The following is a 24,888-nucleotide window of genomic DNA, read 5'->3' as shown; positions in this document are numbered from 1 at the left end:
CCTCCAGTTAAAACATTTATATTCACATTATTTCATCAAGACAGAATGTTCAGTTTGAGAAACAAGTCAGAACATTTGTCTAAAAATGCTATCAGTAATCTTGTAACTAAAGTGCAAGAGTTTGTTATAAAAAACGAAATGAAAATAATACTACATCATATCAAGCTTATAACTACAGATGGAATAAGCATGGCAGCAACATATGCAAAATCAAGACAACTATGTGGCTACAGCACTTCACTTGCAACAATTTAAGTTCTCGCAAATTTGTACACTCCCACACATTTTAAAGGTTCAGTGTGTAGGATTTAGTGACATCTAGTGGTGAAGTTGCATGTTGCAGCTGAATACGCCTCACCTCACCTCACCCTCCCCTCCCAAGCATGAAGGAGAACCTAATGGTATTCTAGGGTAAAGAAAACCACAATTTGTACAATTTAGGTGATTACACACTTGTGAAAACGTCACTAGGATTATTTTATATTCAATTTCTGCCAAAAGATCCCTTTCACCCCTTTAAATATTACACACTGGACCTTTAAGGTGTCTTTTGAAGAGCTTGCAAGAGCCAAAATAAGTGTATTAAAAGGCAGCAAGAAAAAGGGTCATATGCAACTGCAAGTGCAGACAGTCTCCAAAACATCATATGTGTTGGGTTATATTTGTGAATGGCTTTGCTTGTCAATATTTCATATGGTTCTTGTTTTCTTGTGTTTGAATGATAAAGATTCTCTTAATAAAGAAAGGGTGTCAATCCTTGATGTCACAAAGTAGCTGTAGGGACGTAGAATGCGACCTCTGGTGGGGAAGGAACCAGAGTGGGTGCAGGAGGTGGAGTGGGACCAGTTAGATACTAGACAGGGCTCACCTCGACCCACAGCTCTGGCTCTGGAACCAAACTGAAATCCTTTTACAGAGTTACCCAGGGTGAGTGTAATGGAGTTCTCCCTGGAGAATGCTACTGCAAGTCGCAAAGAGGAAGGCTCTGACCGTTTGTGCTTATGCTACTAATAGACGTTCCAAGTGTCCAGGTTTCTTTAAGTCTGTGGCTGAGTTCTTAGGAAAGGCACCACTTGGAGACTCTATAGTTTGTCTCAGGGAACTTCAAAACTCATGTAGGCAACAATGGAGAAACCTGGAGGGAGAAGACTGGGAGAGACAGGCTGCCTGATCTGAACCCTAGTGGAGTTTTGATGTGCGATAGCCACAGATCGGCTCTGTTGGCTTCATCAGACCCTCAACGTGCAAACTGGTAGGAGACCCTGGGGCTAACCCTCAACATGCTGGAGAGATTCGATATTGAGTCTTCCAAGTAAACCGTTGCTGGGGAGAGAGAGATGTCTGGCTGCCTGGGTTAAGTAGCTGCCACTGCAACCAAACCCTCGGTATTCATCAAAAAGGGGATGGATGCAAACAAGTATTAAAGGGGACCAATAATGCTTTTCCCTTATCTTCTGTCATATACATAATGTTGCAATGTCAGATGTCCATATTACACATGGCCTATAATTTCCAATAAATTACTGTCTGTTAGGTTCCAAGTACAGCACAGCCCCTGTCCCAAAAAAGTCTACTTGAGTAGAATTATAGACATTAAATGAACTCCAGCACACAAATAAACATCATTCGGCAACGGAAGAATAACGTTTCAATTTTAGCTACTTAGTTTTACAGTAAATGTATGAGGTGTTGTTCACAAGTGCTCGGTGCGCTACTCCTTGGCGGGCTTCCTGATCTGTGACCGATTTTAGGAGTCCAGAACTAATATGGCCTGTTTCAATCAGCAGCCCACCGGGGGGGCTGTATAACTGGCACTTTGAGATAAATATGGGCTTTCGAATTGTGCATCAAGGGTATCCCACAATAAAAAACAGAGTTGGAAATGAGCACAATAGGTCCCCTTTAAAAATAAATAGTATAGATACCAAATGTATATTTACAAATTTACATTAAAAAAGTACTGGTTTAGCCAACCCCCTGATCTACTTCCTGACAAAGGAGGCATGTCCTTTTTCAGTTTCATCTACTATACCATGTTAAAGGTAAATAGATCGACATAATTAGGGATGCGTTTAGTAAAAGAAAAACAAAATGCATTTATCCATATCAGGTTTTCTATGCGATCTTAAAAGTTAACTTTATGCTCATATTTTCTCTGCAGATCAGAGAGTCAAAGCATGTATAAGGAATTAACCCCACGTGCCCTCCCATGCTGTAAGGCATGCGCTTGTGCAGACAGCAGTTCGGTGTATAGAAGGCCTAGCCCTATTGCAAGTGATACTTGCTCTTTGAAACAGCAGAGGCTAGAAAAACTATTATAGGCAAAGGTTTGAAATGTAAGCATGCTACCTAGCTCCCACTTAGTAAGAGAGAATGTGCTACAGATTCATATTTAGAGATTAGACCATCTGAATTATTTTGTCTCCATTATCTGCGGATATAAGATAATTTGTACTAACAACCTGCTGACAAAAGCATTGAGTTTAGTTCACTTTTTTTTTGGTTAATTGAAATGCTGGGTGCTGTGTTGACTATTTCACAAAAAGAAAGCTTTTCTTGAAACTAGCTTTTTCACATTCTGAAAATTGTATTCTGTCCCCCAGATTGAGAATCGCTGGTCACATGCACCAATACATTATGCCAGGAGTCTCTGACCTTTAGCTCCCCACTGTTCCTTATCTGTGTCCTGCAGAGAGAGCTGGAGTTTAGTCCAGATCTGTGGGTCTCTGCTGCTCAGAGCCTCCAGCAGCAGAGCCGTCTGCTCTTGAAGTTGCTGCAGCTGGCCTTGGGTGCGCTTATTCTCCTTCATAAGCTGCTTTGTGCGCAAGGTGATCCCCAGCAAGCCCGACTTGCTGAGAATATTGTATGTATTGCTGAAGCGTTTCAGCTTGTCATTGTCCATTGAGAGGTCGTCCTGGTATTTGTCAGCATGGATCTCGTCGTCGTCCATCTCTGTCCTGAATTCATCTGTACAGGGGGGCAGAGAGCTGGTGTCTGCCAGTGGGTAGAGAGAGTTGTCAATAAGCTGCTCCTGACTCTCGGCTGCCTGTGTCGGAGTGTTTGCTGCTTCAGAGTTTGCGATGGGTTTGACAGGAGTCTGCAGTGGCAGCTGTAGGCTGGGGGAGCTGTAAGGCCTGTGGCTGCGGTGATGCCTCCTGTGTTGCTGGTCATATTCTGATGTTGAACGTCCCCTCATCCTGGAGGATCCCATCCTTTTAGTGGGCACGTCTTTGGGGTGAGGGGCGATTCTCGGGTATGACTTGACGACAGGCATGTGGCCTTTTGAATGTTTGATATTTTCGGAGCAAGTCTTTGCAGAGCTGCTGCTGCTATTAGAAACCATGGGTTGGAGTAGAACCACCTGGGATTGAGGCATCACTTCCAAGGGTGAAGAAAACCCCCACTGCTTTTCTGCTGGAGCCATCATGGCTGGCTAGAGAAGAAAAATTACTTTATTTTATACTATAACACAATGTTATAGTACCTTTAATACAGTACTCATTAAACACAAGAATCACATTCAAAAGACATTTGAAACAAATTACATTGTTTATATTATGATCTAAGCTAGAATGATGATGAAGACACACAGACAAAGGTACTCTATTAGATAAAGGTAATACTTAACCCTGTATTGACACTACAGCCCTTGGTAAATGTATTTAGAACTGTGATCAAATGAGAGGAGGACCTGAACTAGTTTTTAGATCAGGTCCTCCTCTCGCCATAGGAATTTTGAATGGTAACTCTGCTCCCAACAAGTCATCTGCCTTTAAATTGAGAGAAAAAGCTCTAAACAAGCCCTATAAGTTACCAGAACAAACAATGACTAAGTAATGTGAGGAAGAAAAAAGAGAATCCGGGTTTACAAACTAATTTAATGTGTGAAATACCTATTAAGCGTGTTTTCACACCACAAAAAGATTTAGTGGAAATGCCAGAAATTGAATAAAAGAAACCTTGAAAAATCGCAAAAAAGGTTTTAGCCCGAGGTAGAAAAGTTAATGATCAATAAAAACCAAATGCAACAAAGTTATGTGGAAACAAACTTGATCTAATTATCATAACTTACATGAAGCATGTGAACAATGTTCATTTAATGTTCTGTTATGAGTCTGTTAAGTTCCTTAAATGAATGCATAAAGTTTTACAGTTTGAGGTTTGATTGGTGAACGTTTAACTGCATCATATTGTTGATCCCTTTTCTACTGCAATGATTTTCAAATGGAGAATTAATGCCACTTGCTGTTAATCTTGACAAACCAACTCCTAATATTGTTGCTTCAATTAGTTGGAAAGTGAACTACGGACAGTCAGGGTGAACAACCAAACGAGCCCAATGTTAATAAGTCTGGCAAAAACAAATGACTGCATTTTACCTGATTTAGGACTAAGTTGTTCATGATGATCATTGGAGACAGTGCAGCGTATGAGCCTCCCATCAGAGTCACCTGTGGAGCCGCTGGGTCCTGGCCGAATATGGACCCCGGCCTTCCTGCATCTTCAGAGTCGGTCAGGTCGACTGTACTGAGGTACTCGGAGCTGGCATCTGAGGAGGGGAAGACAAGCATATGGGTCTTGACATGTTTAAAAGCAGCAGATTAACCTTTCTCTTGTGTACTGTAACTGAGACAGAACATTGATACAAGCTGTGGCAGCTGTGAATGAGCACTTCTAAAGCATCTTGGAAAAAGATATCATCAACCCGATGAGGAAGATTAAACCAAATCCAGGGCAGCCTTCATAGCAGAAATAAAGGGCATCAGAAAAACTGGCCCACTGGAGGATAGCCTACATAAAAATGTGACCTAGATCCCCAGATTTGATTAGAGTTGACCTTGTTTATGTCTCAACTGACATTTTTTCTAATCAGGGAAACGCTACCTATATACACAGCAATTCATTACATGAAGCATTGGCAACGTAATTGAAACAAACCTGAGAAGCCTGAATCTCTCTCCATGTCAGGCTTTGATGCCCCGAGGCGTGTTGCCCTGGTGAACACGGGTGTCCCGTGTCTGCCAGGTCGACTAAGACGGCTCATGTTTGCCTTTTCTAGAAAAATGAATCAAAACAGAGAGCAGGGATTTGGTAAGAACAAAGCCTAAAACCTGGATGGAGTTCAATCTGCTTTTCCTGTTATGGAGAAGAATATACGTTTGATGGCATCCAGCACAGTCAAAGTGAAGACACTGTCTATTATTTGCACTGTGTTATTTCCTTTGTTTCATCTTCCTCTGTCATTTTGGAGTCTCGATTTAGGGAAATAATTCACTGACTGAATTTCTATCAAATCTGCACTTACATGAATTATCTGCAGGTAATTTGGTACTGACGGGTCAGCAGGACAGTGATGCTCCCTGATCAGTCTTCTTTACACCAAGTGACAATAACATTAGAAACTCTAATTTCATATTATGCAAGGCAATACACTGCAATACACTAATAAACTATCCCTGATATGAATCTATACTTCTGTCTTAATGCAGCTGCTACTTCACATTAGGTTGTAAGCCTGTGTGTTGTGCTGATATTCACATATTATATAAACAGACGTTAACTTTGTCCAGTTCAATCACAGGGAACAGAAAGAGGTAAAAGAAACAACGACAGAATAGTAGATTCCAATACAATTTCCACTGCGGTCAATCACAGTTCTGAGGTTGACGTCTAGCGGCCTGTCACTCCCACACCGGCAGCTCGTCTGACTTAAAACTCCTGTGACGCTTTTCACCATGTCCTGACACATCCTGTGTTTCATGTTACGTGATAACGAAGGAAACACTTGGAAGGAAAACACACATCGTGAGCTGTCGGTCTGAACTCGGCGGTGCTGGTAACAACCCGCACGCAGCTAGCGGTGGTTGCTGGTGTCACACGCAACTTCCACTTGCACTGACGTTAGTGAACTGTTCACAACGTGCTTCCAACGACTTGCTAACTTGTTACCACTAAACGAAACTGACGCAGATAACGAAATTTCAGCGAGAGAAACGCGACATAAACTACATGAGCGTTAGCTGATGTTTGTTTCTACGAGTCTGTTCCCGTGTTAACTATTAGCTCAGGTAGCTGCGCTAGCTTTAGCACGGCAACTTGCGCATAGCAGTGCTATTAATGACGTATTCGGCTAATAGCATGTTTTTTACAATCCTTACCAATGCGCAGTTTACTGGAAAACATGAATCCCTTCACACTGACGTGCAGGACATTAGTTCTCCTGTCGTATGTTGTTGTTTAGCTAACGATAGCTAAGTGTTGTTGATGGGTCCTCCGCTCTCACCGTGTCCCTCAGCGCGGTCTCACAGGCAAATGCAGTTTCCTCCGTCACGGTTTCGCTGTGGCACAATTCTCGCTTTATTTTCATTGAGTAATTATGTTTTGTATTCTTTACTTTTTCGAAACATAATGTGGACTCACACAAAATCTAATCATCCGCTCATAGCATGATGTTTCCCAGGGTGGCTTCCATAAATCAGTGATTGCCTGGCTCTCTGTTGCACCTTTAAGACAAAACCGAGGACTGAATATCTCCACGTTAGTGTGACTTGAAACAAGTTGCCAGGGAAACGAGTCAGCACATGCTATGTTTTATTCCAGGAGCGGTGAGTGCGCCCCCTGCAGGTGTAGGAGACTCCTCAACTTCTGGATATGTAGATTTATAAATAACACTTTAAAAAATCCTCTATATAAATGATATGTCTCTTCTATAAAACAAATATCAATATAATGAAAGGCTTGAGATGTTTTTTTCAATTCATTTAGAGATAATTGGACTCATTCGTACTGTTTAGTCTGTTTTTAATTAAATAAATCACAGCAGACAACCTGACAACCATGACAATTTAATTACAAAATAAATATTCAAATGAAATAAAATGCTAAAAAACAGTAGAAATGTTACTTTGTACATTTTCATAGATTTTCTTTGCGAAGCACATGAAAAACAAAAGCACATTGTTTTACAGAACTACTTCAGTTGATCCCTTCCTTACTGCAGGATTTAAAAAAGAAACACATATGGAGGAAGACACCTGTGCTGTGGGCTCATGTGAGTCACGTGTCACTGGGGCCCACCCAGCAGACATGTTATCTTTTTAAATATATATCATCTGTGAAAACATTGTGATGTAATAAAAAAACATAAGGTATCAAAATCAAAATCTGTTGTCTTGTGAAGTGAACTGATTTCTCACAAGGCCGAATTTTGTTCATTTAGAAAGCAGTTTTATTCACTATTCTACCCTGCTCACAATAAAGCAATAAAGAGAGGATTAAAGAACAATTAGGATATTTGTCAACTTGATATATTTATTCATACATAATCTTCTGAGGACGTCGTCAGCTGATAAACTTTTCTGATAAATATTGCTCTTATACGGATGTGAATTGGCAGCAAAATACAAACAACTCCTGTTTGGTCTCGTGACATATAGAGGATTCATCCAGAATCAATGATTATGGGATTGTGACTTAAATAACTGATCGATTAATGCCAATAATGGGATGAAGTGATTGATCGTGACTGTCCTGTGTCTAATTATATTCATGTATTTCCCCTTAAAAAAATAATTTCATATAGATCAGTTTTGAACACTGTTTCCACAGACACTAGAGGGCGACATTTCATTATTAGGGTGTACAAAGCAGCTGCACACTCAGTCCAACATTTGCAGTTTTGACAAGTCAAGGTGTCTTGGATAAAGTTTGAAGAAGGAATAACAAACATTATACATGTTGCTGGTCCAAATATATTCGCCTGTATCAATAAATATAGATTTTTAAACTTAACCACCTTTAAATACAGAGGAATTCGACAAATTACAATAACTGATACAGTAATAACTAGTGTAAAAGAAAAGGCATCAGTCGGTTTGATTCTACATTGCACTGGCTCCCAGGGATATCCGTTTGTGTCAGCAGTGTCTCCACCAATCAGAACACACTTCCTTTTGAACCTTGTCATTACAAAACGCTCTGCCCAACAGCAGAAGGGCACGTCAGCAAGACGACCCAGCTCTCTGAGTCTCTGGCTGCAGACACAGTGTTGATAGATGAGCGGAGGAGACTCTTGATGCCGTCACTGGGCTGGAAATAAATAATGAGCCACACTGCATCAGGGGGTTGGGTCACCACTGCAGTTACCTGCGCGGGACCTGGCACCTACAGGACACAAGGACGGGAACACAGCTTTTTAATGCTGTTTGTTTGATAGGTGGAGGGAATTTGAATGATTTCTCTCAGGATTCTAAAATCACCTGTCACATTCTTTGTTTTTTTGTCGCTCCTTTCTCTTCCGTCCTCTCCCTCTTGGTCTTTTCCTGCAAAATTAACAAAATCACCAGTAAGCCTCCTTTCACCGAGATGGAAAAAGTTTTCAATAATCTGAAAAACCGATGCTATAACAGTGTGTTCAGGTTCTTACCTCTCAACGATCACAACAGGTTTCCTGACTCTGAAGAAAAAATGTTTCAATAAATTAGAGAGAACATCAAGTAGCAATATTAGTTAGCAGCCATTGTAAGTATTTACCAACCCAGTCTCATAGAAATGACATTAACTGAATATATTTTTATTGTTTTAATGTTGTTCTTTTATTTGTTTTGTTTTGTTTCATCACATTGCTGAGTATGATCTGGCTTTTCTATGATTTGCTAACTTTGCACTTAATATTATATTTTGTGAGGCACTATAGAAATAAAGTTTATTATTAATACTATTACTATTATTATATACTCCTAATTGATTATGTTCACAAAAATGTGTCCCTTCCTTCTCTAGAAAATGTATTCTCACGTCTTTTCTTCAGAAAATATTTTCTAATGAAGTTTTAAATGTTTGTGGCACACACAGGCCATATGGAGGAGGGTGTGGTGGGCGGTGTACCCGGAGCCTGAGGTTTGTGTGTCCTGGCAACAAAAGCACTTTTTGTACATTTACAAAAGAAATGGATGTGGTTTTAAATACAACTGACTTTTTCAGTATCTGACTGCGATCTTTCTCTAACCTTCCAAACCAAAGCCTGAAAACCTGAAAACATTATCATGTGTTGGTTGCTAAAGGCAGATATTGTAGGAAACTATTATCTGTGAAGTTTTGCCAGACACATATGTACATATTGCAAATTGGAAGATTCACTTTTCCTCATCATGTTGATATAAAATGTAACTCAGTGCTCTGCTGTTGTAGGTTGGTATTTGTATACTTATAAATATTTCATGTCACAAACTTGTTTTCTTACCTACATTCACATGTCTGATGCTCCACAAACGTCATCTCAACATATTCCTGACCCTGCTCTGATGGCCTGATTTTCAACAGCTGAGGGATAGAAGCGATTACAGCATGTTCAGTGATGGATCACCCAAATGTTTATAAGCGCAGTTACATCCAACCGGGCTATTCTCTCACCTCCATGGTGACGTTTGTGGTGCGGGTTGGATGACACTCCAGGTTCTCGTCCCCGCAACAACCTGCACACCTCACCAGTGGCACGCAGGAGGGGTTGTAGATGTGCTCCACCTCCGTCGGATACTCCTGCACCACCTCCACGAGCTTCTCGATGGTCCGGCAGAAGCTGCGACTCCACACCTCTTGAAACAATATCACTGTGAATGAGAACAGGAGGCTGAGTGTGGCCCACTTTGGAATTACATTCCACTCAGTACTTATATCGTCCTAAGCTGTCCCGCGCAGGTAACTGTAGTGTGAAATGGCATCACAATATAAAAGAGTTTCCAGTTTGGGGTATATACAATGTGAGTGGAGGGTATTCAATGCCCCTCTGATGGTTTACATTTTAATTTGTGTATTTCAAGGTGTTTATTAAGCTTGATTAGAACAAAAAAAACGTTGACTTCCCTTTAAAAAATCTATGCTGTTGATGATACTGTCATCTACAAACAGTATCAGTCATGACCTGAATAATCCAACAGTGGCATGCCCATACCATGTACAGGGAAACCTTCAAGCAGTCGCGATACGCCAGTGTGTATCCTGTTTTCATTCTGAAGTAAAAATGTTTGTATAATGTACAGTAGTCTTTCCTGTGGGAGTATATGTGTGAAAGTGTCCCAGTTGCACAGTCTGTGTGGGAGGAACAGGGACGACTACGGCCGAACAAACAGAGAAGGAAGAGAAAACAAACATTGGAAAACATGGCCATGAACAGAGCCCCGCCGGAGCTGGAGCTGAGCCACCCCGCAGGCACCTCTGGGACTGCACTGACCCCCGGGGTCAACGAATGGAGCCTGACACCACAACATCTGTTTATAAAAGCAGACAGGCTGGGAGGAGACGGCTGGGGGAAGCATCTACGGTAGGGAGATGAGGCCGTGAACCGTAATGTCGTACAGCGCCAAAGGGCCAGTTCGCTGGTCAGCCACTGCTCCTTGAGCTGACTGTATGTCTGCTGCGTCTCCTCTTAATCCTCCTTGGCCGCCAGTTCTACAAATCCTTAACACTGAATTTATTTCTTTTTTAGCAGCATTAAATTACAGTGATTTACGGGAGAGGGAGGATATGACGGGAGAAGGTGAGCGGTTTAGTAATCCCTGCCCGTCCCGACATGTCCTGCTATTTTCTATATTCAGACTTAGTTCATTATGAAAGGCAACCTTCACAAGCGTAGTGAATTATATTTATAAATCATTGTGTGACGAACTGGCAACCATCAGACTCCAGTTTCTACAACAAACACAGTTAAAACCAAACAGTTGGAGCTACTATAGTTCAAAGTAACTTTTATCAATGCTAGCTTTCATTTGAGGACATTTCAGGAATTAGACAGGTAGAAATTCCTACCTTCAGTTGTACGGTTAATGTTCGCCAAAGGTAGACTCTGCAAAACACACAAAAAAGTGAAAATAAAGTTATTGATTATTCATCTGTGTTATAGTGTTCAGCATCCAAATTGAATGGAGGAGCCTAAAACAGACACAATAGGGACAAGTTATTATCACAAGATAATTGTCATCAAAAGCAATTTAACAAGTATGTCAATATAATGCTTGTACATTGTGAAATCACTGATCTTCCACAGGTTTTTAAAATGTTTTTAAGATTTTAACATTCGCTTCTCATACAGAAAAGTTTAAAAACACAACCTTCACTCGGGAGCAAAACGTTAAACTTAAAAATAAAATAAAATAAGAATGTGATATTTATCGTGATAATTATCGATTTCGACAGGTAACATTTTTCATTGTGATATAATTTTTGGCCATATCGCCCAGTTCTAATGGAAAACATACAGATAAATGCAAGAGATGCTCACACTTTATACTCTTTTCCCCTAACCCCCGGCTACTGAGATATTTTTGTCCTCTAGTGGTGATTGCTGGAAGTACAGTAAAGTAAAGAGGACGACCGAGCACTTTTTCTTTCACCCTGCGGTGGAAAAGTCTTTCTGATGAGCAGCAGTTTCCGTCTGTCATATACATCACATTTGTCTGCGTGCCCAAGTGTTTAGGTTCAAAACCTGTTTCCTGTGGTGTAAGATTCAGCTCTCTCTCTCTCTATTTATTTTCCCATTGATGGTTTCCTCTTCTGTCTTGGTTTTTTCCCATCGGCCCACGATAAACAAGAGTGCATTTCTCATTCGCCTGGGAAAACACAAAACCTCTCGCTGACTCCAATCTCAGGAAGGGAAAAATCTGCATTTTAATAAAATGCCCTCCGGCGGATGCTGCCGGACAGGGCGGCAGACAACCTGCTTCCTCATTGTCTTCCTCATCTCTGGTGTTGCATGTCAGTGTTTCTGACATTCATACTTCAACACTGCCTGTGTGAAACGTTGGGGCCCAGCATGTGTGATATAATCGACAGCAGCCTGAGAAGGACTTCCCCAGATGTTGGGACTGTTGCTTTTTACACCATCTGTCCATTGCTGCACTGCATCCACTTCCTGTTATGAACCCAATTTAGGGTGAGGATAGCATCTGTCAGCACAGCCCTACACTCATCAGCCCACCCCCTTCAAACAATGTGATTAAAGAGGAACGTCCTGCTTTGATGAGGATGATGCATTCACACTCACAAAACATTTCAGAGGTTCCTGTAAAACTGTCAGTGAGATATGTGTCAGGCAGGTCTGGCTATTTGGGAGCGATCTGTCTTCACTGCAGCATGAGCACAGTGCAGCGTGACAGACCTCATGTCAATGGATACACAAGAGGTTCCAGTCAGCCACTTAGACTCAGTCCTCCCTGAGTTTTGGGGAACTGATGAGGCGCCTCCCTTCTCCTCCACAAAGCGGTTGCTCCTCCGGCCAAAACGTGCAGCTGTTCCACTGACAGTTGTTCTATAGAGTGGCGTTCACTGAACTGTGTTGGTTTTTACAACAGCACCGCAGGACATGAGCTCCACTTGCAGAATATTCTTTATGCGCAGCATGGGAAAGCCACAGTTTGGTTTTCGGTTATTGTCAAAAGTCACGTCCACTCTCTGGGGGCATTGATTCTTTTTTTTTCATCCTCTGCAGCAATGCCAGACTGATAAAATAAATCCTTTTCCAGTGTTAATGGGCATATGATCTTGCTCCCTCTCTCTCTTTCTCTCTCTCTCTCTCTTCTCGTCTGTGGGTGTTTCATGAGACTGCTCCGCATCACAAGGGCTTTTTGGCTCCGGGTCTGTGTTGCTGTCGAGAATGTGGTGAGGTGGGGGGTGGGGTTTCTGACCTTGGTCGTGGGTTAAGCCTTGACATGGCGAAGAAGCATCCTTGGCACCTCCCGTGGTCGAGAACAGAGGAGTAAGCTGGCCCACAAGAAGCTGCCAGATTTATAAGAGGCTGCATGAAGATCCTCACGTAGTCATTTCTTCCTCCCTGTGTGCTTACAGTATTCACTGTGTGATTCATGTTCATGTGAGGTAACTTAGCTCTTTGCAGAAAGGGAAAACCACTCCGATGCAATATGTGTATAAACTTGTCTCATAAACCCCAGGAGCAGAATGACTTTCTGAGCAGTTTCACTTTGTTCCCTGGTGACCTTTTTTCAGGGAGTTGGGTGTTGCTATGTGTCTCTATTATTTATTGTTTGTATAATGTGGATACTTAGACCGTACGGAATAACTGTGACTAAAAGCTTTATGCAAATAAACTTGACTTCACCTGACCTGACTATAAAATCCTATAGTCTCGGCAAATGAAATACCTCTATTCTGTGTCCTCTGCACAAAATCTGGGGTTTGGAAACAACATCATTTCAAACGTTACACTCCAATGCTCCAATGCTATTGGAAAAACATCAAGGGCAACAACAAAGGAAAACAGCCCGTGCTACGATTACATAGAAGTAAAAAATACCTTCACTGTGCTGAGATTTTAGTTTTTGATTACCTGCACAATCAAACATAAAATATCTGGCTGAGGACGGTAGATTAAACTTCACAGGCTGGGTTAGGAAACACTCGAAAACAAGACCCGAATCCAGCTCTGGAGGGAAGCAAAACTATATTTGGTGACACCAATTGCGAAAAGAAAAATACAATATGAAATTCCTTTGCTCTGAAAAACAGCCTCAGCTCTCCGTGGTATAGATTTAACAAGATGCTGGAAACATTCCTCTGGGATTCTGCTCCACGTTGACATGACTGCATCACAGCATTTCTGCAGATCTGTCAGCTGCACATTCATGTTGTGAGTCTCGTCTTGCACCAAATCCCAAAGGTTTTCTGTTGGATTCAGATGTGCTGACTGTGGAGGTTACTGACGGTCACTGAACTCATCTCCGTCTTCCTGAAACCAGTTTAAACCGAGATGATTTTTTGTTGTGACACATTGGGCTGAAAGTGAATATTAGAAGATGGTGAACTGTGGCCATGAAGGGATGTGTATGGTCAACGATAATACACAGATAGGATGTTCTATTAGAATGCTGATTGATTGTTATAAAGGGTGCTGGAAACATTATTCATAACATTACATTGCCAGCCCCATGGATTCTGCCCACAAAACAGGCTAGGGTCCATGGATTTATGGTGCTGACAGCGAATTCTAACCGTAAGCAGAAATCCAGATTCATCACTCCAGAATACATTTTCCACTCTGCATCGGTCCTGTTCTGGTGAACCTGTGTCCACCTCAGCTTCAGATTTCTGAGCTTCTTGGCTTCTCTGCTCACCACAGTTGCACAGAGTTGTTGAAGCGTTTCCATCGACAAGGCTGCCGCTGACTCATTGTTTTTGTTTGAGTAAAAATTCCAGAGACAGATTTGGCGAAGATTCCAGGAGATCAGCGGTTTCAGAAATTCTCAATCTAACCCAAGTGGCAATCATGCAACAGTCAAAGTCACTGAGAATACATTTCATCCAGCATTCTGACATTTGATGTGAACATTAACTGAAGCTTATAAAGTGTAAATGAGTTAGTGTAAATGTAAAAGAGTAAAGAAGGAATAGGTGAGTGAAATTTTACTGTAAAGTTAACATGTTTTGGGCCTTCACTGATCAATGTGAAAGTTGGTATTGTGCAGAATCAAAGGCCTACAACGGACTAACTTTCATTCTCAAATACAGTTAAAGTAAAATTTGGGGGATATTTTTTAATTGCTGGAAAAAGAAAATGTCTAATCTTATAATCCACAGCCCAAAGATGGCACCTTAACAATGTTCAACCTGAAAACTGCCTTAAAATGGCATTAGAGTAAAAAAAACAAAACTTTACTGTAACTGGGACTTTCCTAAACAAACTTAGAAATCCAGTCACTGATTACTGGTCAGCACAGTTGGGTCAGAGGATTCCGGTCTTAAATTCTCATTGGATAATTATCATGTTGGATATGAAGTGAGCGTCATGGTCCCTCAGGCCTCTGTGGTCACTGTCCCATAGTTGAGCAAGTTGTTTTCCTGTCAGGACAGCTGGTTCTCAGAGACCTGTGTATCTGTGCTGCCACTGATGAGGGGTTTTCAGAGCGAGGGGCAGTTTGTTGGAGCGGGAGAGATCAGACTAAAAGCACAGTAAGAAACTCTGGCATCGAGGTTCCTCAACGCTTGACTGCCTTAAAAACTAGCCCTCTATGTTTCTGAAGGTTTGTGCGCTGCCGGCTGAGAGTTTGCTCCGTTCTCTGGGTCAGATCAGAGGACCTGTTGTGTCCCTGGGCTCCCGCTGTCAGGCCACAGAGGCCCCAGGCCTTATTACTCTCCACTCCCACACAGCTGAACTGCGTCATCTTTAACCTCCTTGCTTAACTCCATCTGTCAGAGGAGGGGCAGTGTGTGCAGGGAGCAAAAATAAAACATGATGGGGACCCAGCATAATGGTCATAAAAGGTTTTTCAACTGTGAGAGTCAAGCAGGGGCGGGTTAGGGGTGTGTATGTGTGTGTGTAGGGGTGGGGGGGCGGGGGTGTGGGGGGGCGGGGGGGTTGATGGGCAATTTAACAGCAGGTACTATGGTCAGTTGCCAAAAAGATCTGGATACCAGCCAGTCTGAGTATCCCACAGTGTAAAGTACCGCAAATCAAATGCAGAGAGGTTTCTTTGTCAGCTCAGCCTAAATAGATAGGACTCCTTCTCCTGGACGACTGGACTGGAAAATGATGTGAAACTAGATTCATTCATCCATGTTTCTCTTCTCCTTAGGACTGTAATACAATCACAGCAAAGGCAAAGCTTGTCTTGTTTCCAAGTTTCATGAAATAAGAAGAACAGAAACCTCTGATTTCAAAATATGCTCCAACATTTAGTAATAGCTAGTTCATGAACGGGGGTTTGAATTGTTGACACATCCATCGTGATGATAGAGTTTCAGAAAACCGGCTTGTTTACAACAGATTGGCGCTGTTACTTCATACAAGAAACTAGAATGGTACTCAAGAGAGCACACACCTCCACCAAGGTCCAACAGTTACATCAAGTTACACCAAATGAAACACTCTCATACATATCAGTGTCCCTATACGTTTCATCAAAATCCATGAATTATTCCCTAAGAAAAAAGGGAAAATGTTGAAAAACGCTATATCTCACAATGCTAAAGAAAGTGAAGAAAGAATCCAGGATCTGCCCCCTGATTCGGATCGGCACCAAAATTGAATGGTTACTTCCCTGACCTATACCTCATCCTTCCACCAAGTTTTGTTGTATGTCATTTGCTTTTGTGTAATCATGCTTACAAACAAACCAACCATCAAAGAAACGGACAGGGGTGAAAACATAACCTCCTTGGCGAAGGTTAATGATGACTAGCATGATGGGTCATGCCTCATTTCGTCGAAAGGGCCAGAAGGTTTAATTTTCACTGTTCAAAACAGATATAAAACCATCACATGTGTTTGTATTTTCATTGATTTCACATATTTCAACACATCAAAGTTTACAGCACACTAAAAACCATTACATAAAAACTTTGCCATGTTTGATGTGGTTCAGTAGCTTCCTGCAGCTGGAGGCCAAAGATGTGGGTAGTTGTGCATTTGATTCTCAAATCCATCAGTATAACAGTGAATAATGTCAAACCACAAACATGTCTCAGCAACATAATCAATCGTCACACGCATCATACTTTTCTTAACACATTAATCCTCTTGAAGCAGTATGATGCAAAACACTGACTCACTAGTAAGAGAAAACTAACTAAATTTAGTAAATATGTCAGCGTTCAAGAGCAAAAGCGGAGCGGCTGAGTTTTGGAAAAACCCTCTCGACAAATAATGATCCCAGCTACCGGGCGAAATGCCATTATTTACAAAGATTCCCAAAACAGTTCAAAACCTCATTCAGTGAGGGCAACAGCGTAGGTAAACAGTGCAGGGATGGAGCTTGTGGCTCTCGACTGAGTTTGGTGATGGAGGCAGCATGTAGGCCAGATGCTGTCCTGGTTTTGATCCGACTGAAGCCTGACTCAGAAGTCGAGACCACACAGGACAGAGCGCGCTAAAGCAGAAAGAGTGAATACAAACACACAGGCAGCTCGAGAAGTGAGAAACGGAGCCACCCCTCCTGCCTCGCTGATCCCCCTCATCCATCCTTTATCGAGAGCAAGGTTCCGCATCATCAACGCCATGACTGCGACATTAATTCTGAGGCCTCTCACGGGGGTCTGCAGGTCACTGTATCTATTCTCTGCAGCTACAAAAGAAAGCCAGGTTCTGTTTTGTATACATGAGGAGGGTGAAACATGCATTGACAGCCATGCCATTACAGGTCTGACAGTATCCAGCTGGGTCTCTCGGGTGGTCAGGTCAGGGCTTGTGATCACAAGAGCGCGGCCACAACAGCAACAAATTTCAACAGAGCATGTGGTCGAGGTGACACAACAATTTCTCAGGTAATCTGGGTGAATGGAGCCTTTGAAATCAAGAGTGATGAGTAAGTAGCGTGCTGACGTGGCCTGTTGCAGGAAATGACTGTGCCCTGAATGAGAAATAGTAAGTCACCTAAACCGCTGGAAAACCTGCTGCAGTTTTTGTACCATAATCTCTGTATAAAGATGGATGACATTAAAGCTCCGAAAAGTGAAGCCAAATTAGCTTGATTGTCACCTGGTGTCTGGCTGAAGATCTCAAAGATAGCCTCTGTCATTTTAGGTTCATGCTAGTTCTTATAACATTGATTTTTATATTTGAGTGTTCATGTTTCCGGTAAGCTTGTTTTTTAATTAGTTATTTGATGTGTTGACATATGATTGACGGCTGAGACCTCGCTCTGGCTACATTTCTGGATAGTGGGAGGAAGTGGAGAATCTTTATAAACAGTCTATGGTTGTGTTTTCATTGGCATTTGTTTGTTCATTTAGCAGAATTACCCAAAAACTGGTGAACCGATTCTGAGGGGTGGAGCTTGACCCAAAGAAGAACCTATTATACTTTGCGTATCTGGATAAATGGGCAGATCCAGTTTGTTTTCTTAAACATGGTTAGATAGTATGTAGCCTTGGCGGAGTAATGTGCTCTTCGAGTGCCCCTCTAGTTAATTCTAATTGACAGCTGAGACTGACTCGTGATTGATCGAGTGCTTGCATCGACAGGACTTCGCTCCTGTGGCTCGCTACCCACGATCACCACTGTGCAGACTCTAGCCCCAAATGTGCAATATGGCAACGTTAGTATCTGGGATATTTTAGATATAGTAAAATGAAATGGAGACGCGCCATCCATCTTTACTTAAGCCGTTTTCCGACACGACATGCCAAGGATCTCTGGAGAACTGGGTCTGGACCTTCTCCGCAGTTTGCCTTTCTTACATAAACAACGCAGCGGGAGATTCTCTGCTCAGACACGTTAAAAAAACCAAGTAATCCGATGCAGGATTCAGGCGAGGGGTGGGGCAGCTGACTGAGGCAGGATGTCACGTATCAATTCCGAAGCGGGGATCACGTGATTTTGCTTACAGAACATCACGTGATAGGGCACAACTTTTTCGGCCGCAGATATTTGTTTTCTTTTTTTTTCTTTTTTCGGAGTAACTCCTGAGGATCTCTGGAGTTAAGTGCATGTCTGAAAGCAGCAGCATATTTTGTAAAGATTTTTGTACAGATTACAGGGTGACTCCCACTCCCACCACCCTCCAATCCCGGTCTTTCCGCCAACATGTGCAGAAAATCTCCTGACTGTCGCTTATTTAATACACACAAATGAGAGTGGTATCGATATTCTCATCTGCCTCTCAGCAAGAAAGTAAATTAACGTATTTCCTTTAATGTAAATGCAAACCTATAATTATATCCTTCAGTGTAACTTTTTTGTCTTTGACATTGGGTTTGGTTACCAACTATCAGGTTTTCTTGGAGTAGTAGAAAAAACAACTAAAAGGGATCAAATGACAAGGGAGAGGTAAAAGCCCAAATAAATGTTGATTTAGATAAACACCATTTCCTCAGTATAAATCCATTAATGCATGCACAAATGTCCCCCCAAAGACCCACACACAAACACACACAACCACTGTATAAACCATAAAACCCCATCTGCAAACATACACACACACACACACACACGACACAGGTCTTGAGATAAGGCTGACCGGTGGTAATTGTGGTCTCTATTACAGTAAACGCTGTTCCCCCTGTGTAAACCACAGTAAATTACACCCAGATGTGAGATTAAAGCTCGCTGAGCAGACGGCTGCCCCAAGCGACACCCCTCCTCCTCCATCGCAAGAGAAAGGAGAAATCCATATTTCCTGATTGCAATTGAGACTCTCCCATGGGCCGGGACATTACAACTAGAGAGAAATACCACAGCCATGCATATAAAAGCCCTATCAGTCAGCCGCTCGGCCTCAGAGGCACGCATCTGAACTAGAAAGACCATCAAGTGTGTGAGAGAGACCGAGGCGCAGAGGGAGGGAGGAACTTGACTTTTAAATGTCCGATTGTTGGAAACTGAGCTGACAGAAACAGTGCATTGTGAGAAACTGAACCTGACACCTGATGTTTCACGTTGATATTAGATATCGAAGCTCTCTGCTTATGAAGCTCCACTGTGACGGAAATGTGGCGTACACGTGGCGAAATGTGAAAAAACACAAAACACAAAAACATGTGTGAGATGCAGTCTTGTTTTGCTGCTGGAGATGACGTAAAGGAAACACCTGTGCAACGTCATGTCCCCACAAACACAAACGAGAGCTGTAGCTGAGGCTCACCATCTTCCTCTTTTTCTTCCTCTTCATCTGTCTGACAAAATCAAATGCGTTGGGCAAGAAGTTTTTTTCCATTTGTGGTTTCATCTGAGGAAAATGTTGTATTTTACTGGAGACACCAACAAAGAATTTCATAATCTCATACCAAAGAGGCTTACAATTCTTATCCTCCACTGATTTCCTTAATATTGCTGGATTCTTTTCTTTCTGAGCTGAATGCTGGGTTGTGCAGCTGCCCTCAACTCCAGCTCTCGCACTGTGTCTTCATGGAAACACTGAGTAACGACAGTCGGGTTCGATTGTGTTGATGCAAGATTTCACTTGCATTTTCCTACACATAGCCACCATGGCAGTGGAGGTGAGTTACTGTGTGTACAGCATTCCAGCGGTTATGAAATGGGCAGGAGGCAACAGGTACTGTAGTGATTTCCAAAGCCCTTTGAATCTGGAGCACAAAGCATCTGAGGGGGATACTCACACTGTGGTGGACACACACACACACATACTGTATTTAGTACTTGGTTATTATGCATAGGAGTTACCAAAAATAAACTGAAAAGTCGAGCAATGTGAGCAAAATAACCGGTGGATGCCAGTTATAGCATGTTCTCCATAAATTAGCCCTGGTGATGAGGTGACCAGGAGGTCGCCATTGTTCAGAGAGGAAACCCAGGTGCTTCCACTTCCAGGCAATGGTTATGTGTTGTGTGTACATGTGACCAGGAGAAGTTCTGGATAAGGAATCATAACAGTTCATATTAACAGAGTAAACATATAACTGTTAGGATTGAGGATTACATGGATTCTATCAGCTGCAATATTGATCTTGGATAAATCATCCAGCAATGATGAATTGATGCATTTGTACTACATATAAATATGCAGATACTTAATGACTGTGTTACTTGATGATGTCCTGGGTGACACATAACGTGTATACTCAGCTGTGGGCTTCATGTCTGTAACACCAGTCACTGCTTGTTTAGTGCTGTGTACTCTGCAAGTTTGCCATGTGCTAACACATTATTAGGCCTTTCCAAAGTAAATACAAATTTAAATAGCACTTGTGTCTATTTTTTATAGTGGCACAACTACTGTCTGATGATAAAATCAACCTCTCGGGGTGACGGACAATATTTTGGAGCTTCCGGTGCAGACAGCAGATATCCGAGCCAAGGTGTGCATGTTTTACAGTTCAACGAGTCCACACAAGTCAAACGTTTCTTCAAACAAAACACAGCAATACTTTTTTATGTCTTTTAGTTCCAGACAACATTTTGGCTAGTATCTATTCACAGCTAGCAGGCATGAATTCTGATCAATTGAAAAGCTGATAGCTGATAGCCATTTCGGTCAATGCATCTCTTTCTTTCTCCATGTGGACTGTTTGCCTGCCCAACCAACCAAAGTTGTTTGTCAAACTACTCATATATACAGTAGGGACTACAATTAACAGAGAACTTCCATTGATAAAAAGCTGCTTTTCTACAGGTTCCCACCAAACACACGGACACTGAGCTCTGCTGTAAATCTCTGGTCGTAAAACTGAATTATTAAGCAGCTGATGTTAACCTCGACCTCTCCTCCAGGTTTCACAGCATGAATGAATGACTGCATGAGTCACCAGGCAATGAGGAAATATCATTATCAATAAGGGGCACTATATTGAATGGTGGAGAATCCAAAAGGCAGACATATATAAATAGCATTTCCAGCCACATGGCCAATGTTTGCTCCTTCAACTTCGGCAGACTAACCACGTCTGGCAGTTTACTGTGGGAGCTGGCAGAACAGAGACAGACCAGGACGGTCTAATTTTGTCACTGGGAGCAGAAAAGAGCTTACTGGTATGAGTGCCACTTGTTTGCTGAAATTGTGAAATATTTAGTTCCTCAAATTTGTTCAAGGCTAAACCTCAAGATGCTTGTTTGCAGGGAAACGAAACAATAATTCCCTTGCAGGTGAACTTTGAACAAAAACTGTTGGAAACGGAAAGGTTTGGAGAAGGAGCAAGACCTCAGAACCTCACAGATCGTCTGTATGACGGACTCTACGTTGAATTCTTGAATTTAACCATTTAAATGTCCCTGTCATTCTTCTCTGAGCGGGGGGGCATTTAGCCTACTACATGTTGAGGGTCCTGGGTTTTGTCACTCCTGTTTTGACTAAGCAGGCCATGAGCTGATTATGAGGATTAGTGGAGATGTGGTGATCCCATGCCTCTCCCACTCACCCTCAACTCAGCAACAGCTGCAAGGTCTCCGCTCAGACAATGTGGTGTACGTGGAGCTTTTTGCAACCTTGAGAGCCCCACTGAGTCTGTGTGTAACTCTAACAGACTCAGTGATACTGTACCAGCTACCGCATGCAGCGTCACATTCAGATCAGCAGGCAGCAGCAGTGTATGCGGTGTGAGCGGACGCAGGAATGGCCTGATTGTGCGTTAAACATGAGAAGCATCCGAGACAGCTGCCAACCCTCAGGCACCTTGGGGGGAAATCAGAGACTGAATGGGTTCAAGAGCCTGAGTGTTGGCACAAGTCCTGCCGCACAATGCGCATCTCTCTTACAAGTGTTTCTGCGGCGTGACACATGAGTCCTCTTCGGTCCAGTTTCGGCTCTGTCCCGTTCTGGCACATTGTCATAAAAAGAGACTAAAAGGCAACGCCAGGCAACGGAGAACAGAACAGCTTTGTGCTAATCCACCGTCGCCTGAGAGTGATATGACTGACTTGAAATTAAGTTTCAATAGATTTTTTCGACACACATCGTTGAAGGAAATCACAAAATTGTCCTCCTGGTTGTGTTGTGAGCTGATAAATATCTACATGAAAATATGAGGCCGTCATTCTACAGTATCTTGATATACTGAAGACTTGCACCCTTTACAAGAGTATGATGTGTTCCATATGACATGTACAATATGATGTATTATCTCGTTTTAATGTACTATTCTGTACATATGATGTATATCACGGTTGTATTCCCTTGATCCTTGTTTCTTGTTCTTGTCCTGTCTTAAATGTAGTGTGATACTTTGATGTATGACACATTCTACTGGTTCTGTATGCTGTTTTATCTGATGGAGAAGCAATAAACAGAATTGACAAAAAGGTTTGCACAGCCATCCTTGTAAGGACTTTACATTCACTTCCATTCTTTGTGGACAGCTCCAAGACCTTATCCCTTAACCTTATCCCTTGAGCAATCCACGCCTTATACTACATGAACTTAACCTTACCACGATACACATCTTAACCTTAACCTTAACCCCCCCCCTCAAAACTGTGGCTTTACCTCATTAGGACTGAGACAGTGGGTCTACTGGGAAAGCTCCCACAGAGGCAACAAAAATGAGTACACACACACACCCACACACACCCACACACACACGCACACACACACACACACACACACACACACAAGATTCTTCTTCATCCTGATATTTCACCCTGCTTGTGTCCAATTAATGTGCAGATTTATGCAACAAAAAAAAAGAAACGAAAAAGTGCTGATGCAGAACAAAAGTAGGAAAGAAGTTTTACCTGCAAACAACCTTTTACTCTGTCACACTACGCAGGTCTCTCACCTCTCTCAGTTTGTAATAGTATTTCGATATAGTAGCTCCCACTTTCTCACCATCTTAGAAATCAGAGCATTTCCTTGATGGAACTCTAGACATAAAGAGAGAGAGAGAGAGAGAGAGAGAGAGAGAGAGAGAGAGAGAGAGAGAGAGAGAGAGAGAGAGAGAGAGAGAGAGAGAGAGAGAACTCGTCGTACAGGAGCTGATGTTTCAAGAGCGATGCGGCTGTAATTATAAGCTTAGCGAGTCTCGCCAAACACAACAGTGAGTCACTTGGCATCATGTGTTCCACAGAGAGAGTGATGCACTTTGTCACGTTCCGTCTTATGAATGAAAACAGCGTCAGAGCACCACGGACTCCTATCACTTGGACACAACCATCACGTATTCTGCTGACTCAGGCGGTTTCTGTGTATAGCCTGCATTGTGGACTTCAACATACAGGATATCAACTTTTTAAAAGTATTAAAGGATCTTTTTTTTTTATTGTTACTTTGCTGTTTCAATGGTTGGAAGCTTCAACATCAAAGTGTGACTCTGTCTCTGAAACCACGTCAAACCGACTCTCTCCTCTCACTGATCACAAATAAGAGAATCGTGTAACTTGTCCTACCTGTGCAGGTGAGAGCAGCAGATACAGCGCCGCCGCAGCCTCCAGGACCAGACCCAGTTTCATGTCGTGATGTGTGCGAGTGCTGAGAGATGGAGGTGGGGAGGGGGGAGGTGGCAGCTCCCGTTGCACTCACACACACACACACACACACACACACACACACACACACACACACACACACACACACACACACACACACACACACACACAAAATGAAACAATCCACAAAAAGAAACTAAAGTCCCAAGGAAAGAAGTGGTGATGCTGCGTGAGGAGCTGCTGCTGCTGCTCCCGGGGTTTGGTTCAAGCTGAGAGTGACTGAGCGCAGTCACGTAGCTCCTCCGCTGCGTGTAACCTGATGATGAAGTGGATGGTGCTTACTAATGAATAAGGGCCCCAGGGGCAAGCAGGAGGTGCTGGGACGAAACCAATATAATACGGGTTTAAAAAATAAATACAAGTTCCACGTTTTAAAGTCAAAAAAGTTGCGTGAAAAAAAAAAAATTCAGATTCAGGCGAGAAAAAGTTCAAATTCTTCTCAATCCAAAATATTCAAGTGATGATCCAAGAAAAAAGCTACACACACACAAACACACATATATATATATATATACACAAACACACAGAGCGCGTAGTTGCACCGACAGTTTCAGTTTCCTTTCCAGCTCTGGGCTCCAGTCGGCAGAAACACACACACTTTGCCTCTAATTGCCCCAGACTACCTTTTTCACAAGCTGGCCATTTAAATCTCCTCCCCCTCTCTGCCCTGCTTCATCCGTCTCCACTGAACTCACTCATGACATGAGAGCTTTTCTGTTTTTTTAAGCTGGTCATTTCTGTGATGCTGCAAATGGCTGTAACTGAGGGGCTTTTTTTCCCCACATTGCTGCTGCTGATGCCTCAGCTCTGAATTCTAGACTATACACACCACAGGTGATTTACACCACACACACAGAAACCTTCTTCTGGGGACTCACATGTGAGTAAGGTAAACATCAAGGGACCTTTTTTTTAAATTATTTACATTGGTGACATGGGTGATATAGTCGCTGGCTGCAGGATGCACAGAGATTTTCCTCTGAGGCGTCAGCGTTTAGTCAAGTTTGCAGAGA

The 24,888-nt window shown here is 42.4% G+C and overlaps 2 protein-coding genes across 3 annotated transcripts; both read right to left on the bottom strand.

Annotated features, from left to right (window-relative positions):
• Positions 1 to 1,700: 1,700 nt before the first annotated feature.
• cipca (CLOCK-interacting pacemaker a) lies at positions 1,701 to 6,640 on the bottom strand. Of its 2 annotated transcripts, XM_034575811.1 has the most exons (5): positions 6,159 to 6,640; positions 4,939 to 5,055; positions 4,380 to 4,549; positions 2,678 to 3,433; positions 1,701 to 2,618 (listed from the first exon to the last, which is right to left on the bottom strand). In XM_034575811.1, the coding sequence occupies exons 1-5, from the start codon at positions 6,181 to 6,183 to the stop codon at positions 2,532 to 2,534; spliced, it is 1,155 nt and encodes a 384-aa protein (XP_034431702.1). In that variant the 5' UTR covers positions 6,184 to 6,640; the 3' UTR covers positions 1,701 to 2,531. The 2 variants fall into 2 exon arrangements, with proteins under 2 accessions (XP_034431702.1, XP_034431703.1); XM_034575812.1 differs by having other exon boundaries at positions 2,481 to 3,433; positions 6,159 to 6,639.
• A 170-nt stretch (positions 6,641 to 6,810) lies between these two features.
• Positions 6,811 to 23,951, bottom strand: pgfb (placental growth factor b). Its single transcript, XM_034575814.1, has 7 exons — positions 23,777 to 23,951; positions 10,804 to 10,840; positions 9,412 to 9,608; positions 9,242 to 9,321; positions 8,426 to 8,455; positions 8,259 to 8,321; positions 6,811 to 8,163 (listed from the first exon to the last, which is right to left on the bottom strand). Exons 1-7 carry the CDS (start codon positions 23,837 to 23,839, stop codon positions 8,142 to 8,144), a joined length of 492 nt encoding a protein of 163 aa, XP_034431705.1. The 5' UTR covers positions 23,840 to 23,951; the 3' UTR covers positions 6,811 to 8,141.
• Positions 23,952 to 24,888: the final 937 nt, after the last annotated feature.

The sequence above is a fragment of the Hippoglossus hippoglossus genome, chromosome 22 (assembly GCF_009819705.1).
Source record: "Hippoglossus hippoglossus isolate fHipHip1 chromosome 22, fHipHip1.pri, whole genome shotgun sequence".
Taxonomy (NCBI): domain Eukaryota; kingdom Metazoa; phylum Chordata; class Actinopteri; order Pleuronectiformes; family Pleuronectidae; genus Hippoglossus; species Hippoglossus hippoglossus.
Note: the sequence above shows the minus strand (reverse complement) of the source record. Positions and strands in the feature narration are given on the sequence as shown.

Coding starts and splice junctions, on each gene's coding strand:
- cipca (XM_034575811.1), bottom strand. CDS start 6,183: ATGTTTTCCAGTAAACTGCGCATTG. Junction 5,056..6,158: donor TTCCAGTAAACTGCGCATTG/GTAAGGATTGTA, acceptor TCATTTTTCTAG/AAAAGGCAAACATGAGCCGT. Junction 4,550..4,938: donor GAGAGATTCAGGCTTCTCAG/GTTTGTTTCAAT, acceptor TCCCCTCCTCAG/ATGCCAGCTCCGAGTACCTC.
- pgfb (XM_034575814.1), bottom strand. CDS start 23,839: ATGAAACTGGGTCTGGTCCTGGAGGCTGCGGCGGCGCTGTATCTGCTG. Junction 10,841..23,776: donor TGCTGCTCTCACCTGCACAG/GTAGGACAAGTT, acceptor TGTGTTTTGCAG/AGTCTACCTTTGGCGAACAT. Junction 8,456..9,241: donor CATCAGACATGTGAATGTAG/GTAAGAAAACAA, acceptor TTTTTTCTTCAG/AGTCAGGAAACCTGTTGTGA.